At 40.8% G+C, this 17,787-nt stretch overlaps 1 protein-coding gene across 1 annotated transcript in view; it reads left to right on the top strand.

Moving 5' to 3' along the window:
• Positions 1 to 526: 526 nt before the first annotated feature.
• The window catches only part of ITIH2 (inter-alpha-trypsin inhibitor heavy chain 2), a 70,469-nt gene continuing 53,208 nt past the window's right edge, over positions 527 to 17,787 (top strand). Inside the window, exons 1-2 of the mRNA XM_069762056.1 lie at positions 527 to 684; positions 4,979 to 5,032. Of these exons, the coding sequence (XP_069618157.1) occupies positions 595 to 684; positions 4,979 to 5,032 (144 nt within the window). The 5' untranslated portion in view covers positions 527 to 594. The remainder of the gene's footprint in view (positions 685 to 4,978; positions 5,033 to 17,787) is intronic.

Below are 17,787 nucleotides of genomic sequence, written 5' to 3'. Positions count from 1 at the left end.
TGAGGGAGAAAATGAGAGGTGTGAGGGAGAAAATGAGAGATGTGAGGGGGAAAATTAAAGATGTGATTGGGAAAATGAGAGGCGTGATGGGAAAATAAGAGAAGTGACATGCTATAACTAACCACAGATATTTACTATGCCCAGGCAACGCCGGGCTCTTCAGCTAGTTATGTATATTTTTACTTTTATTACAATTCAAGAAATTATAATTTTAAATGCAAGGTTTGACATGTTTCTCCAGGTGTACTGTATTCAGGGTTTTGTTTTCTATGTTTTTGACCTTCCATCTCAAGCTTAAGAAAAGAAATCGACTTCAAAGTAAGAGTGAAAGATAGAAAGACAACATCCATCCTAGCTGAAGCTTCATGGTTATCAACCAATGATAACATGAAAACTGTATGTTTGCACAACCTCTGAGTCCCTGTCCTACCTGTGACTTGTACTACCTGGCAAATATTTGCATTAGGTCAGAACAAAGTTTATTATTTTAGATTTTCCAAAAAGAGAAGTTATAAACTCCACAGTGAAGTGGATTCCATCTCATTGAAGACCAACCTGGGGCCAGAGGATTTCTCTGGCTGCAAATTTGAAATCATGAAGCGTATATTATATCTCCTGTTATTACTATTTACTGCTAAAATACAAGGATTTGATCTGTTCATAGAAGAGTTCCCAGATTCTGCGGTGAGTATTTTACATACTTTATAATATAGTTACTATAATTTTATCAGCATAAACTACATTGACGAGCTTCTCAGGATAAAACAAAAAAATATGCATAACTGTTTGATTACCATGTCCCTCTAAATTACAAACATTACCTATTACTTGGCATTTAATACATTTATTTAGTTAGGTATTATGTGTTGCATTTTCTACTTGTGTAAGAAATGCTAGATGGAAAGCTATAATGGCTAATTACTATAGGGATTCATCTGATTTTTTGCACATCCTGAATATGGCACTGCATCGTGGAGGATGGTACCTGCAGCTAAGGCTACATTCACATATCTGTTGTATACTTCCATGCGCTATTCGCTTTCTTTACTGACAGCATACTGACCATAGAATTTCATTGCTCGATAACCATATCCGTTTTAAAAAACGTATTCATTTTTCTGATCTGTGAGACTCAAAGATGGTCCTATTCTCATCCAATTTGCGGATAAAATTTGGCCATTAACGTCTTAAAAATGGATAAAAATCTGAAGTTATTCACGTTTAATCCATTTTCCAATGATCCATTGTTAATTGTAAATTAAAGTGGAGACAGGTTACCCCCTTCAATTTTTAAAAACGGATGAAAAAAATGGATACAAAGTGGAGGCAATTGGGACGACACGAGAGAAAAACCGTCTATTTTACATAATTTTAATAATAGACATGGATGTGTGAACATAGCCTTATAATGGGTCTGAAATGTAGTTGACCAACTAATGGATACAATCGTGGGTCTTTACGCACCATAAAGTTTGCTCCATAAACGTAACTTTTCAGGCTTGCTAAATTTTTTCACCTGTCAATTAAAGGAATAATGTGGTGCACACATTAATAGGTCCCACTCCTGACTCTCTCAATCTGTGCCCCTGTATTTGACAAGTTTGTCACACTGTCTTATTATTTTCATTTTTGTACAGCAGCTATTTATGCTGATTTATCTTAAAGACTACACATGGTCACAGACACGGAAGAGGTGATGGACGGTTGCTAATCATCCACCTAACAGCTATAATCACTGGTCCCCAAGTAGCACATAAACCCATTACCTAGACTCAGCATACATGTAATATCCTTAGATTAGCGGAGATCGGTGATTGCCGGCCCTTTATAATGCCGCTTTCGAGTACATGCACCCTGCATCCAGCAGTACAATGTGGGCTTTGCGCGGGATTAGGATTCAAGCCAAAGATTAAAATGGCTACAGTTTGTAAGTGGCTTATTGGAGACAATTTGGTAATTTTTTGCAATATGTAAACTTTTATTCTTTGAGATAGGATTTCTTAGCAAGTATATAAAAAATATGAAGAAATATTACAATAATGCTATTTTATGTACTGCTTTAGCAAGTAATCTCACTGTAAAATTAAAGAATATAGTCTATTAAATCCATTAAAGCTTTTTCTCTAACGTTGTAATAACTGTAATAACAATTCTATTTAGCCTTTATACAGTTGTGCTCAAAAGTTTACATACCCCAGCAAAATGTTTGCTTTTTCGTCCTCCTTTTTTCAGAGAATATGAATGATAACACCAAAACCTTTTCTCCACTCTTGGTTAGTGGTTGGGTGAAGCCAGAAGTTGACACAAATAGGTTTAAATGGCTACCACAAGTAATATCCTCACCTGTGACCTGTGGCAAATGCCAGGAAAATGGTTCGGGATCCAAGGAAAAACCCACAAATAACATCAGCTGAAATACTGGACTCTGAAAACTAGCGGTGTGGCTGTTTCAAGATGCACAATAAGGAGGCACATGAAGAAAAATGGGCTGCATGGTCGAGTCGCCAGAAGAAAGCCAAATGACCCTGATCAAAAGTTCACATACCCCATTTCTTAATACTGTGTATTGCCCCCTCTAACATCAATTACAGTTTGAAGTCTTTTGTGGTAGTTGTGGATAAGGTTCTTTATTTTCTCAGATGGTAAAGCTGCCCACTTTTCTTGGCAAAAAGCCTGCAGTTCCTGTAAATTCCTGAGTTGTCTAGCATAAACAGCATGCTTGAGATCTACCTCGAGAGGCTCATTGATATTGAAGTCAGGAGATTGAGATGGCAACTCCAGAACCTTCACTTTGCTTTGTTGTAGCCAATGACAGGTCAAGTTGGCCTTGTGTTGTGACATTCATCATTGTCATGTTGAATGTCCAAGTACGTCCCATGCGCAGCTTCCGGGCTGATGAGTGCAAATTTGTCTCCAGTATTTGCTGATAACGCACTGCATTCATTTTTCCTTCAACTTTGACCAAGTTTCCTGTGTAGTTCACACATCCCCAAAACATCAACGATCCGCCTCCGTTCTTTACAATAGGAATGGTGTTCCTTTCATCATAGGCATTGTTGACCTCTCTCCAAATGTAATGTTTATGGTTGTGGTCAAAAAGTTACATTTTCGTCTCATCACTCCAAATTACCTTGTTCCAGAAGTTTTGAGGCTGGTCTTTGTGCTGTTTTGCGTATTGTAGGTGACATACTTTGTGGCATTTGCGCAGTAATGGCTTTCTTCTGGCGACTTGACCAGACCATGCAGGGAGCTTTTCTTCAAGTGCCTCCTTATTGTGCATCTTGAAACAGCCACACCGCTAGTTTTCAGAGAGTCCTCTATTTCAGCTGATGTTATTTGTGTGATTTTCTTTGCATCCTGGCCAATTTTCCTGCCATTTGTCACAGGTCACAGGTGAGGATATTACCTGTAGTAGCCATTTAAACCCATTTGTGTCAACTTCTGTGCATGTTATCAGGCCAAAATCACCAGGGAATGTAAACTTTTGATCTGGGCTATTTGGATGTCTTGGGTTGTCATTATGATTTAAAAAGAGAAAACACAGTAGTTTAACAATAAATGGCTTCACCCAACTACTAACCATGAGTGGAGAAAAGGTTTTGGTGTTATCATTCATATTCTTTGAAGAAAGGCCAAGAAAGCAAAAATTCTGCCGGGCATGTAAACTTTTGACCATAACTGTATGTGTTTTCTATAATATTATTGCCTCCTTTAACTGATGTCTGCAAAGTACAACTTGCACATGTTTTGCCTGAGAAGTGTAACATTCATTTATGGTACAACCCTGTTAAAGGCAACCTGTCACCAAATTCAGGCTGCCGGAACCACAGGCAGCATGAACCCAAGCCTGGCTGTGTAATTGCAGCCAAGTATGACTTTCTCTAAAACTCTGCAGCTTTTCAGAGAAAACAGAGTTTGAAGAGTCAGCTGGGGACTCCAGGGAGAGATCTGAATAGTCTGGTGCAACCACTGATGGCTTGTCCTCACCCCACTCCCGGTGATTGATAGGTCTCTCATGTGTGCATATAGGAAGAAACCTGTCAATCACCTGCGATACCTAATAGGAATATACTCACCCTCGGAAGCGCCCTGCTTCCTTCCGACAGCCTTCCTTCCTAAGAATCAGCCCTTCCAGGACCTTCGGTGACGTCGCGGGTGACGTCGCGGCTTGTGATTGGCCGCGCGAGCGGTCACATGGGCGGCCGCGCGGCCAATCACAAGCCGCGACGTCACCGCGACGTCACGGCAAGGTCCTAGAAGCGTGGATTCGAAGGAGGAAGGCTGCCGGTTAGTACCAGGGCGCGTCAGAGGGTAAGTATTGCAATATTTTTTATTTTAATTCTATATTTTACACTTAAATATGGATCCCAGGGCCTGAAGGAGAGTTTCCGCTCCTTCAGACCCTGGGAACCATGGAAACCCAATGCACTGCATTGGGTTTCGAGTTTCGGCCGACCCCGACCCCGACTTTTTTATAGGATCGGCCGATTTCACTCGACCCGACTTTTCCAAAAGTCGGGTTTCGTGAAACCCGACCCGATCCTATAAAAGTGAAGGTCGCTCAACCCTAGTCATCAATATTGTACGCCAGGAAAACCCCTTTACGTGCCTTTATTGCCTCAGTCCAATAATCTATGCAAAATATTTTGTAAATGTAAATGGTCTTTTGTAAGCCAGTACTTTTCATTTGGCAAGTATCACCTGCTATAAAGCCTGGAGGAGGACCATAGTCCATCCTGATACAAAAAATGTGACACCATAAGTAGCCAGTACAGAGTTGTGATGACCTGATAACTATAGTGTCATTTCGTGTGATGGAGTGAATCCATTATACTAAGCGATTCATTTATTTCACAGTGAATGTAAATCATATAGCGGGATAACTGTGACGTGTGTAGTACATGTGACGTAGACTATGTAAAGAGCCATGAACATAGCAGATTTAAGTTACACTTCTGATTGTAAATTTACTTTTTAGGATCTTGGTGATCTCATCCCAGGGTTTGAAAGTAATCATGGTGAAAGATTTAAGGTATGGACATGTTTCCCAAGATACACTGCAAACTTGTAGTAACCTTCATAAAAAAGACATATTGTAAATTGCTTTCCTGTCCACGCATTAAGCATAACTACGGTAATTGAAAATCGTTACAAGACGTTCAGTTCGATAATTAAGCACACTCAGACCATCTTATATATAATTGCCTAGAATACTACTTCCTGCAATTTGTGCCAACTTCCGTGGCTTTGTCCGGAGCTAATGTCCGGAGCTAATGTCCGGAGCTAATGTCCGGAGCTAATGTCCGGAGATAAGTGACGTCAACAGTGTCCAGTGTCTGATTGGTTGCCGCCTGCTGCGAGCGACCAATCAGAAACGTGCCGTACTGTGACACACTCCGCCCGCCATTTTGGTGTGATTTTTGAATTTTTACCTCACAGCAAGTTTCTACTGCGTGGAGGCGGGCCCAGTGACGTTGCTCTTCAAGCTCCTGACGAATTTCAAGTATATATGGATTCTAGACTCCCGATTCTTTAGAATCGGGCTGCCATCTAGTATTTTATAAAGCCATAGACATACATGTACTTCAAGGGCACAAACATTAACTCCAGCTTATGAATAACATAATGTTCTGATATGTGCTGTATGTTTACCAAGTAGATAAAGCAACCTACACAAGGTCATGTAATGTGCCATTGTCAGGGTGCACAGTCCAAGGTGTCACTAAGGTCACTAACATGCTAGGTAATGGGTGAAAGCAGAGAGAAAGGGAACGCTATCATTCACATTAGAAATGGGTAAACTGTATATTATTTAAGATGATCAATAATAGATGATCTATATTGCTATCTGTCCAATTATCACACTGTTATCATCAAGAACCTTACTGGTAATATAGTCCAGATGCAATGGACTAAGATAGATAGATAACAATAAGTTAGGTAAAGATGGTTGATATATATATATACAGTTGAAACTAGAAGTTTACATACACTATATAAAAAGACACATATGCAAGTTTTTCTCAATATCTGACACAAAATCAGAATAAACCTTTCCACTTTTTAGGTCAATTAGGATTACCATAATTATTAATATTTGCCAAATACCGGATAGTGAGAGAGAGAGAGAGAATGTTTTAAGGCATCTTTATTACTTACTGCAAAGTCAAAAGTTTACATACATTTCAATAGCATTTTGGTACCATTGCCCTTAAACTGAATGACTTGAGTCAAACATTTGGGATATCTTTCCACAAGCTTCTCACAATAGTTGGTTGGAATTTGAGCCAATTCCTCCTGACAAAACTGGTGTAACTGATCCAGGTTTGTAGGTCGCCTTGCTCGCACCTGCCTTTTCAGTTTTTTCCTTAAATTTTGAATAGGATTGAGATCAGGGCTTTGTGATGGCCACTCCAAAACATTGACTTTGTTATCCTTGAGCTACTTTGTTACCATTTTGGCAGTATGCTTTGGGTCATTGTCCATTTGGAAGACCCATTTCCACCAAAGCATTAACTTCCTGGCTGATGTCTTGACATGTTGCTTCAGTATTGTCACATAATCTTCTTTTCTCATGATGCCATCTATTTTGTGAAGTGCAATAGTCCCTTCTGCAGCAAAACAACCCCACAACATGATGTTGCCACCCCAATGCACACAAAGGAAATAAACATGTGTATTACAAAACATGTGCAATTGCAATAATTTTCGGGGTGAAATACTTCATTTTCTGGAACATGACTATATATATATATATATATATATATATATATATATGCATATATATATATATATATATATATAGGCAAAAATTAAGAGACCAATGGAACATCTTCAGTTTGTCTGATTTTTTTTCTTTATATGTATATTTTTGAGTAAAATGTAACATTTTTTGAAAACTTCTGGAATGTAATCAGGAGGAAGATTGATAGTCACAAGCCGTCAAACATAGAAGAACTGCTTACATTTTTGTACCAGGAGTGGCATAAGGTCACCCAAAAGCTTTGTGAAAGACTGGTGGAAAGCATGCCAAGACGTATGAAAGCTGTGATTAAAAATCATGGTTTATTCCACAAAATATTGATTTCTGAACTCTTCCTGGAGTTAAAACATTAGTATTGTTGTTTCTAAATGATTATGAACTTGGTTTTTTTTTTGCATTATTTGAGGTATGCAAGCAATGCTTTTTTTGTTATTTTGACCATTTCTCATTTTCAGAAAATAAATACAAAATTTATTGCTTGGAACTTCGAAGACTTGTTGTCAGAGGTTTACAGAATAAAAAAACAATTTACATTTTACTCAAAATATACATATAAAGAGAAAATTCAGACAAACTGAAAATGTTGGAGTGGTCTCTTAATTTTTGCCAGAGCTGTATATATATATACCTGTATACATATACAGTGGGTACGGAAAGTATTCAGACCTCTTTACATTTTTCACTCTTTGTTTCATTGCAGCCATTTGATAAATTCAAAAAAGTTAATTTTTTTTCTCATTAATGTACACTTTGCACCCCCATCTTGACTGAAATAAACAGAAATGTAGAAATTTTTGCAATCTTATTAAAAAAGAAAAACTGAAATATCACATGGTCATACGTATTGAGACCCTTTGCTCAGTATTGAGAAGCACCCTTTTGAGCTAGTACAGCCATAAGTATTCTTGGGAATGATGCATCAAGTTTTTCACACCAGGATATCTTTGTACTTGGCTGCATTCATGTTTCCTTCAATGGCAACCAGTCATCCTGTCAGTGCAGCTGAAAAAGACCTCCATAGCATGATGCTGCTACCACCATATTTCACTGTTGGGATTGTATTGGGCAGGTGATGAATGTGGCCAAGTACAGAGATATCCTAGAAGAAAGCCTCTTCCAGAGTGCTCTGGGCCTCAGACTTGGCCGAAGGTTCACCTTCCAACAAGATAATGACCCTAAGCACACAGCTGAAATAACAAATGAGTGGCTTCAGAACAATTCTGTGATCATTCTTGACTGGCCCAGCCAGAGCCCTGACCTAAACCCAATTGAGCATCTTTGGAGAATCCTGAAAATGGCTGTCCATCAACGATCACCATCCAACCTGACGAGAACTGGAGAGGATCTACAAGGTAGAATGTCAGAGTTTTGTGGCTTATCCTCCTTGTGGAGTGTGTCAATGACTGCCTTCTAGGCATCTGTCAAGTCAGCAGTCTTCCTCATGATTGTGGAGCCTACTGAAACAGACTAAGAGACATTTTTAAATATTTAGGAAGCCTTTGCAGGTGTTTTTTGTTAACTGTTTTAATTTACTGAGATAATGACTTTTGGGTTTTCATTGCCTGTAAGCCATAATCATCAGCATTAACAGAAATAAACACTTGAAATAGATCACTCAATTTGTAATGACCAATCCACTTTCCAGGAAACTGCTCATGTAGGAATGCTCGGACCTGACACCCATAATGTGGTGGTGCACCATCTTGCTGGAAAAACTCAGGGAACGTGCCATCTTCAGTGCATAACTGAACAGTTTCCTGGAAAGTGGATTGGTCGTCGTGGGCCAGTTGAATGGCCACCAAGGTCTCCCGATCTGACCCCATTAGACTTTTATCTTTGGGGTTATCTGAAGGCAATAGTCTATGCTGGGAAGACACAAGATGTGCAGCATCTGAAACAACAGATACTGGAAGCCTGTGCTAGCATTTCTTCTGTGGTGTTGCTATCAGAGTGTCAAGAGTGGGAGAAGAGGGTTGCATTGAAAATCCAACACAATGGGCAGCACTTTGAACACATTTTATAAGAGGTCATAAACTTGTAAATAACTAATGAAAGAACAAAGTTACGTTAAAACCAAGCACACCATTGTTTTTTTTAGAAATTCTCAATAAGTGATGTGTCACATGACCCTCTTCCCATTGGAAAAAATAAAGTTGAGAAGCACCTGTATATATATATATATATATAATGATAGCTAAGAATATTAAAGGACCACATATTTCAATAGTTTCCACATCAATAGTTTGCAGGGAAGTGGTAGCCAGCACAGAGTTTTCACAGACAGCCTATTGCATTCTGTTCTGTGATATTGCGCAGTATTAAAATAAAAAAAAACATGGACATTGCCAGAATCAGGCTGAGTAAATAAATAGTGGCTAATTTCCTCATGTGATCTCTGTTATTCATTAAATATGATTATTTCTTTATATAGACAAATGTGATATTGAAAAGTTATATTCCTGAAAAATAAAGGACCATTTACAGAAGTAATTTCAGAATAATAACAAACTTTATTGAACACATAACTGACATACAATCATAAAAAAATTGAGATGATGTCAATACAGAGGACAAAAAGTAGTAAACTGACTAGAGTGTGCCCAAAATTGTAGCATTTCAATAGGGTATCTATGAAACACCTAATATAAAAGAAACTCTTGACTATATAACCAACTTTGTACCAAATGGTGTTAATGTACGTTCATTTAGTATGGAATGAGGTAGATACTACAGGGTTAATATCTCCTGTAAAGTGCTTAGTGCAAAATCAGTTGGTCCCTGCAAAAAGTAACTACCTCAGTACACATCAGCATGAGTACATACCCATGGATCAGCAAGTAAACAGCAAGGGTACAAGAAAGGAGGCACATAGTGTACCTTATTGTACAGAACTGCTACATATATAGATACTAGCTAAATTAGGCATATAGGAGCAATGAGAAATGTTAAAAATTATGAAAATAAAATGTGTGTTCTTAGTTTGTTGCCAAATAAGGGAAAAGGGCTTACCCAATAGTGATGTGTAATAAAGTGCTCAGTGCTGATAAATTAGACCCCCAATGGAGAGCAGCCACCTCAAATTCTAGCAGCATTGCTCCAAGCTCAATAACCATACGCTGGAGGTCAAGACATATTGAGAGGCACACAAATCATAGCCAGAACGGTATATTACCCCAGAAAGGACAGAGTCGGAAGACCCCTTGAGGCGTGTTTCATCACAGCTTCCTCAGAAGGGGTGCATAGAAAAGTTAGAGTTAGATGTAAGGTTAGCTCTCTACAGTATTGGCTGCAGACAAATTAATTTGAATAATCATGTAAGAAAAATGCATTTTACAAAGACATTCTTAAATTAATAAGCACCTAAAAATGTTGATTGGGTAGTACTCTAATAATATCGGTGTACACCAATGTTATGTAAGTCAAAACTCAATGTAAGTTATGAACAGATCAATGTGATAGCTTTTAAATATAATATACAAGCAACATATTGTTTTTTTTATCATAATGTAATCATGGGGGAAATTTACCAAGATGTCATTCTTAATGAAGCACTATCATTTTTTTTTTACTAAATGTGTGATGATATGCATGTAATGTAGTGTGATCGTATTAATATATGTAAGTAATGTATATGTAAGTCTGTGATGCGTCAGAACGGGGCTCCATAGGCTTAGAATAGAAAAGCCACTTCTACACGTAGACTATAGAGTGAGCCGATTAGTCGCAATTGCGGTGACATCATTGAGAAAAGGAGCAGAACAGTGCTGGATGATGGAGAATGCAGTAGTAGATGAATATATTAATCTTCTCCCACTACATTACATACAGATATACAGTGGGGAAAAAAGTATTTTATCCTTTGCTGATTTTGTAAGTTTGTCCACTGACAAAGACATGAACAGTCTATAATTTTAAGGGTAGGTTAATTTTAACAATGAGAGATAGAATATCACAAATAAAATCCAGGAAATCACATTGTATAAATTATTTAAATTTATTTGCATTTTGCAGTGAAAAAGAAGTATTTGATCCCCTACCAACCATTAAGAGTTCTGGCTCCTACAGACCAGTTAGACGCTCCTAATAAACCTGTTACCTGCATTAAAGACAGCTGTCTTACATAGTCACCTTTATAAAAGACTCTTGTCCATAGACTCAGTTAATCAGTCAGACTCTAACCTCTACAACATGGGCAATACCAAAGAGCTTTATAAGAATGTCAGGGACAAGATAATAGGCCTGCACAAAGCTGGAATGGGCTACAAAACCAAGTAAGACGCTTGGTGAGGAGACAACTGTTGGTGCAATAGTAAGAAAATAGAAGAAATATAAAATGACTGTCAATCGACATCGATCTGGGGCACCATGCAAAATCTCACCTCGTGGGGTATCCTTGATCATGAGGAAGGCCTAAAACTACATGGGGAGGAGCTTGTTAATGATCTCAAAGCAGCTGGGACCACAGTCACAAAGAAAACCATTGGTATCACATCACACAGTAAAGGTTTAAAATCCTGTAGTGCCTGCCAGGTCCCCCTTGCTCAAGTCCCATGTGCAGGCCCATCTGATATTTGCCAAAGAACACTTGGATGATTCTGTGAGTGATTGGGAGAAGGTGCTGTGGTTAAATGAGACAAAAATGGAGGTCTTTGGCATTAACTCAATTCGTTGTTTTTGGAGGAAGAGAAATGGTGTATATGACCGAAAGAACACTGTCCCCTCTGTCAAACATGGAGGAGGAAACATTATGTTTTGGGGGTATTTCTGCTAAGGGCACAGGACTACTTCACTGCATCAATGGGAGAATGGATGGAGCCATGTACCATAAATTCCTGAGTGACAAAACTCCTTCCCACCACCAGGACATTAACCCCTTCATGACCCAGCCTATTTTGACCTTAAAGACCTTGCCGTTTTTTGCAATTCTGACCAGTGTCCCTTTATGAGGTAATAACTCAGGAACGCTTCAACGGATCCTAGCGGTTCTGAGATTGTTTTTTCGTGACATATTGGGCTTCATGTTAGTGGTAAATTTAGGTCAATAAATTCTGCGTTTATTTGTGATAAAAACGGAAATTTGGTGAAAATTTTGAAAATTTTGCAATTTTCACATTTTGAATTTTTATTCTGTTAAACCAGAGAGATATGTGACACAAAATAGTTAATAAATAACATTTCCCACATGTTTACTTTACATCAGCACAATTTTGGAAACAAAATTTTTTTTTGTTAGGAAGTTATAAGGGTTAAAATTTGACCAGCGATTTGTCATTTTTACAACGAAATTTACAAAACCATTTTTTTTAGGGACCACCTCACATTTGAAGTCAGTTTGAGGGGTCTATATGGCTGAAAATACCCAAAAGTGACACCATTCTAAAAACTGCACCCCTCAAGGTACTCAAAACCACATTCAAGAAGTTTATTAACCCTTCAGGTGCTTCACAGCAGCAGAAGCAACATGGAAGGAAAAAATGAACATTTAACTTTTTAGTCACAAAAATTATCTTTTAGCAACAATTTTTTTATTTTCCCAATGGTAAAAGGAGAAACTGAACCACGAAAGTTGTTGTCCAATTTGTCCTGAGTACGCTGATACCTCATATGTGGGGGTAAACCACTGTTTGGGCGCACGGCAGGGCTTGGAAGGGAAGGAGCGCCATTTGACTTTTTGAATCAAAAATTGGCTCCACTCTTTAGCGGACACCATGTCACGTTTGGAGAGCCCCCGTGTGCCTAAAAATTGGAGCTCCCCCACAAGTGACCCCATTTTGGAAACTAGACGCCCCAAGGAACTTATCTAGATGCATAGTGAGCACTTTGAACCCCCAGGTGCTTCACAAATTAATCCGTAAAAATGAAAAAGTACTTTTTTTCACAAAAAAATTCTTTTAGCCTCAATTTTTTCATTTTCACATGGGCAACAGGATAAAATGGATCCTAAAATGTGTTGGGCAATTTCTCCTGAGTACACCAATACCTCACATGTGGGGGTAAACCACTGTTTGGGCACATGGTAAGGCTCGGAAGGGAAGGAGCGCCATTTGACTTTTTGAATGAAAAATTATTTCCATCGTTAGCGGACACCATGTCGCGTTTGGAGAGCTCCTGTGTGCCTAAACATTGGCGCTCCCCCACAAGTGACCCCATTTTGGAAACTAGACCCCCCAAGGAACTTATTTAGATGCCTAGTGAGCACTTTAAACCCTCAGGTGCTTCACAAATTGATCTGTAAAAATGAAAAAGTACTTTTTTTTCACAAAAAAATTCTTTTCGCCTCAATTTTTTCATTTTCACATGGGCAGTAGGGTAAAATGGATCATAAAATTTGTTGGGCAATTTCTCCCGAGTACGTCGATACCTCATATGTGGGGGTAAACCACTGTTTGGGCACTCGGCAGGGCTCGGAAGGGAAGGCGCGCCATTTGACTTTTTGAATGGAAAATTAGCTCCAATTGTTAGCGGACACCATGTCGCGTTTGGAGAGCCCCTGTGTGCCTAAACATTGGAGCTCCCCCACAAGTGACCCCATTTTGGAAACTAGACCCCCCAAGGAACTTATCTAGATGCATATTGAGCACTTTAAACCCCCAGGTGCTTCACAGAAGTTTATAACGCAGAGCCATGAAAATAAAAAATAATTTTTCTTTCCTCAAAAATGATTTTTTAGCCTGGAATTTCCTATTTTGCCAAGGATAATAGGAGAAATTGGACCCCAAATATTGTTGTCCTGTTTGTCCTGAGTACGCAGATACCCAATATGTGGGGGTAAACCACTGTTTGGGCGCACGGCAGGGCTCGGAAGGGATGGCACGCCATTTGGCTTTTTAAATGGAAAATTAGCTCCAATCATTAGCGGACACCATGTCACGTTTGGAGAGCCCCTGTGTGCCTAAACATTGGAGATCCCCCAGAAATGACACCATTTTGGAAACTAGACCCCCAAATGAACTAATCTAGATGTGTGGTGAGGACTTTGAACCCCCAAGTGCTTCACAGAAGTTTATAACGCAGAGCCATGAAAAAAAAAAAAAATTATTTTCTCAAAAATGATCTTTTAGCCTGCAATTTTTTATTTTCCCAAGGGTAACAGGAGAAATTTGACCCCAATATTTGTTGTCCAGTTTCTCCTGAGTATGGTGATACCCCATATGTGGGGGTAAACTACTGTTTGGGCACATGCCGGGGCTTGGAATTGAAGTAGTGACGTTTTGAAATGCAGACTTTGATGGAATGCTCTGCGGGCGTCACGTTGCGTTTGCAGAGCCCCTGATGTGCCTAAACAGTAGAAACCCCCCACAAGTGACCCCATTTTGGAAACTAGACCCCGAAAGGAACTTATCTAGATGTGTGGTGAGCACTTTGAACCCCCAAGTGCTTCATAGAAGTTTATAATGCAGAGCCGTGAAAATAATAAATACGTTTTCTTTCCTCAAAAATAATTATTTAGCCCAGAATTTTTTATTTTCCCAAGGGTTACAGGAGAAATTGGACCCCAAAAGTTGTTGTCCAGTTTCTCCTGAGTACGCTGATACCCCATGAGTGGGGGTAAACCACTGTTTGGGCACACGTCGGGGCTCAGAAGGGAAGTAGTGACTTTTGAAATGCAGACTTTGATGGAATGGTCTGCGGGTGTCACGTTGCGTTTGCAGAGCCCCTGGTGTGCCTAAACAGTAGAAACCCCCACAAGTGACCCCATTTTAGAAATTAGACCCCCCAAGGAACTTATCTAGATATGTGGTGAGCACTTTGAACCCCCAAGTGCTTCACAGACGTTTACAACGCAGAGCCGTGAAAATAAAAAATCATTTTTCTTTCCTCAAAAATTATGTTTTAGCAAGCATTTTTTTTGATTCACAAGGGTAACAGGAGAAATTGGACCCCAGTAATTGTTGCGCAGTTTGTCCTGAGTATGCTGGTACCCCATATGTGGGGGTAAACCACTGTTTGGGCACACGTCAGGGCTCGGAAGTGAGGGAGCACCATTTGACTTTTTGAATACGAGATTGGCTGGAATCAATGGTGGCGCCATGTTGCGTTTGGAGACCCCTGATGTGCCTAAACAGTGGTAACCCCTCAATTCTACCTCCAACACTAACCCCAACACACCCCTAACCCTAATCCCAACTGTAGCCATAACCCTAAACACAACCCTAACCGCAACACACCCCTAACCACAACCCTAACCCCAACACACCCCTAACCATAACCACAACCCTAATTCCAACCCTAACCCTAAGGCTATGTGCCCACGTTGCGGATTCGTGTGAGATATTTTCGCACCATTTTTGAAAAATCCGCGGGTAAAAGGCACTGCGTTTTACCTGCGGATTTTCCGCGGATTTCCAGTGTTTTTTGTGCGGATTTCACCTGCGGATTCCTATTGAGGAACAGGTGTAAAACGCTGCAGAATCCGCACAAAGAATTGACATGCTGCGGAAAATACAACGCAGCGTTTCCGCGTGGTATTTTCTGCACCATGGGCACAGCGGATTTGGTTTCCATATGTTTACATGGTACTGTAAACCTGATGGAACACTGCTGCGAATCCGCAGCCAAATCCGCACCGTGTGCACATAGCCTAATTCTAAAGGTATGTGCACACGCTGCGGAAAACGCTGCGGATCCGCAGCAGTTTCCCATGAGTTTACAGTTCAATGTAAACCTACGGGAAACAAAAATCGCTGTGCCCATGCTGCGGAAAAACTGCACAGAAACGCAGCGGTTTACATTCCGCAGCATGTCACTTCTTTGTGCGGATTCCGCAGCGGTTTTACAACTGCTCAAATAGAAAATCGCAGTTGTAAAACCGCAGTGAAATGCGCAGAAAAACCGCGGTAAATCCGCCATAAATCCGCAGCGGTTTAGCACTGCGGATTTATCAAATCCGCAGCGGAAAAATCCGCAGAGGACCAGAATACGTGTGCACATACCGAAACCCTAACCCTAGCCCTAACCCTACCCCTACCCCTAGCCCTAACCCTAGCCCTAACCCTACCCCTAACCCTAACCCTACCCCTAACCCTACCCCTAACCCTACCCCTAACCCTAACCCTAACCCTATTCTAACATTAGTGGAAAAAAAAAAATTTCTTTATTTTTTTATTGTCCCTACCTATGGGGGTGACAAAGGGGGGGGTCATTTATTATTTTTTTTATTTTGATCACTGAGATAGATTATATCTCAGTGATCAAAATGCACTTTGGAACGAATCTGCCGGCCGGCAGATTCGGCGGGCGCACTACGCATGCGCCCGCCATTTTGGAAGATGGCGGCGCCCAGGGAGAAGACGGACGGGACCCCGGCTGGATCGGTAAGTATGATGGGGTGGGGGGGGACCACGGGGGGGGGGGATCGGAGCACGGGGGGGGAATCGGAGTGCGGGAGGGGTGGAACGGAGTACGGGGGGCGTGGAACGGAGCACGGGGGGGCTGGAATGGAGCACGGGGGGGTGGAACGGAGCACCGGGGGGGGGTGGATCGGAGTGCAGGGGGGGTGATTGGAGCACGGGGGGGTGATTGGAGCACGGGGGGAGCGGACAAGAGCACGGGGGGGAGCGGAGCACTGGACGGAGGGGAGCCGGAGCAGTGTACCGGCCAGATCGGGGGGCTGGGGCGGCGATCGGTAGGGTGGGGTGGGGGCACACTAGTATTTCCAGCCATGGCCGATGATATTTCAGCATCGGCCATGGCTGGATTGTAATATTTCACCCGTTATAATGGGTGAAATATTACAAATCGCTCTGATTGGCAGTTTCACTTTCAACAGCCAATCAGAGCGATCGTAGCCACGAGGGGGTGAAGCCACCCCCCCTGGGCTAAACTACCACTCCCCCTGTCCCTGCAGATCGGGTGAAATGGGAGTTAACCCTTTCACCCGATCTGCAGGGACGCGATCTTTCCATGACGCCGCATAGGCGTCATGGGTCGGAATGGCACCGACTTTCATGACGCCTACGTGGCGTCAAAGGTCGGGAAGGGGTTAAAAATGGGTCGTGGCTGGGTCTTCCAGCAAGACAATGACCCAAAACATACAGCCAAGGCAACAAAGGAGTGGTTCAAAAAGAAGCACATTAAGGTCATAGAGTGGCCTAGCCAGTCTCCAGACCTTAATCCCATAGAAAACCAATGGAGGGAGTTAAAGCTCCGAGTTGCCAAGCAACAGTCTCAAAATCTTAATGATTTAGAAATGATCTGCAAAGAGCAGTGGATGAAAAGTCCTCCTGACATGTGCGCAAACCTCATCATCAACTCCAAAAACAGCTGACTGCTGTGCTTGCCAACAAGGGTTTTGCCACCAAGTATTAAGTCTTTTTTGCCAGTGGGATCAAATACTTATTTCTCACTGCAAAATGCAAATAAATGTATATCATTTACAGTGTGATTTTCTGGATTTTATGTTTGATATTCTATCTCTCAATGTTAAAATTAACCTGCCCTTAAAATTTTAGACTGTTCATGCCTTTGTCAGTGTGCAAACTTACAAAATCAGCAAGGGTTCAAATACTTACTTCCCCCACTGAACACAATGAAATGTAATTTAAAAAATATAGATGGCAGGGCTTCTGTAATCAATGTACATTCCAAATTTTTTTCAGTGCCTAATCATATTAATAATTCTCCAGAAATACAATTCTATTTCTGCTTTGAGCAGGATTAGATTTGTCCTTTAATTTAGGCCCCTTTCACACATCAGTTTTTTGCCGTCAGTCACAATCCGTTGGCTCGATTTGAAAAACTGATGCAACGGATTTGTTTTTTTCAACGGATCCGACTAGCGGATCTGGCTAATTGGACTGAAGCATGCTTAGTTAAAAAAGAGCGGAATCTGTCACCGGATTCTGTCATTTGATGGATCTGGTGCCATAGGCTTCCATTCTAGCAAACGACGGATGGCGACGGATCATAAAAACCATTACTATGTCCGTTGTCTCCGGCCACCGGACATACAATTTTCGACGGATCTGGCGAACGATGGATGAAACATGAGGCCAACTGTTGCAATCCGTCGCTAATACAAGTCT

This window comes from Ranitomeya imitator, chromosome 4 (genome assembly GCF_032444005.1).
Source record: "Ranitomeya imitator isolate aRanImi1 chromosome 4, aRanImi1.pri, whole genome shotgun sequence".
In the NCBI taxonomy this organism is placed as follows: Eukaryota; Metazoa; Chordata; class Amphibia; order Anura; family Dendrobatidae; genus Ranitomeya; species Ranitomeya imitator.
The sequence above is the reverse complement of the archived record's forward strand: the minus strand, read 5'-3'. Positions and strand labels throughout refer to the sequence as shown.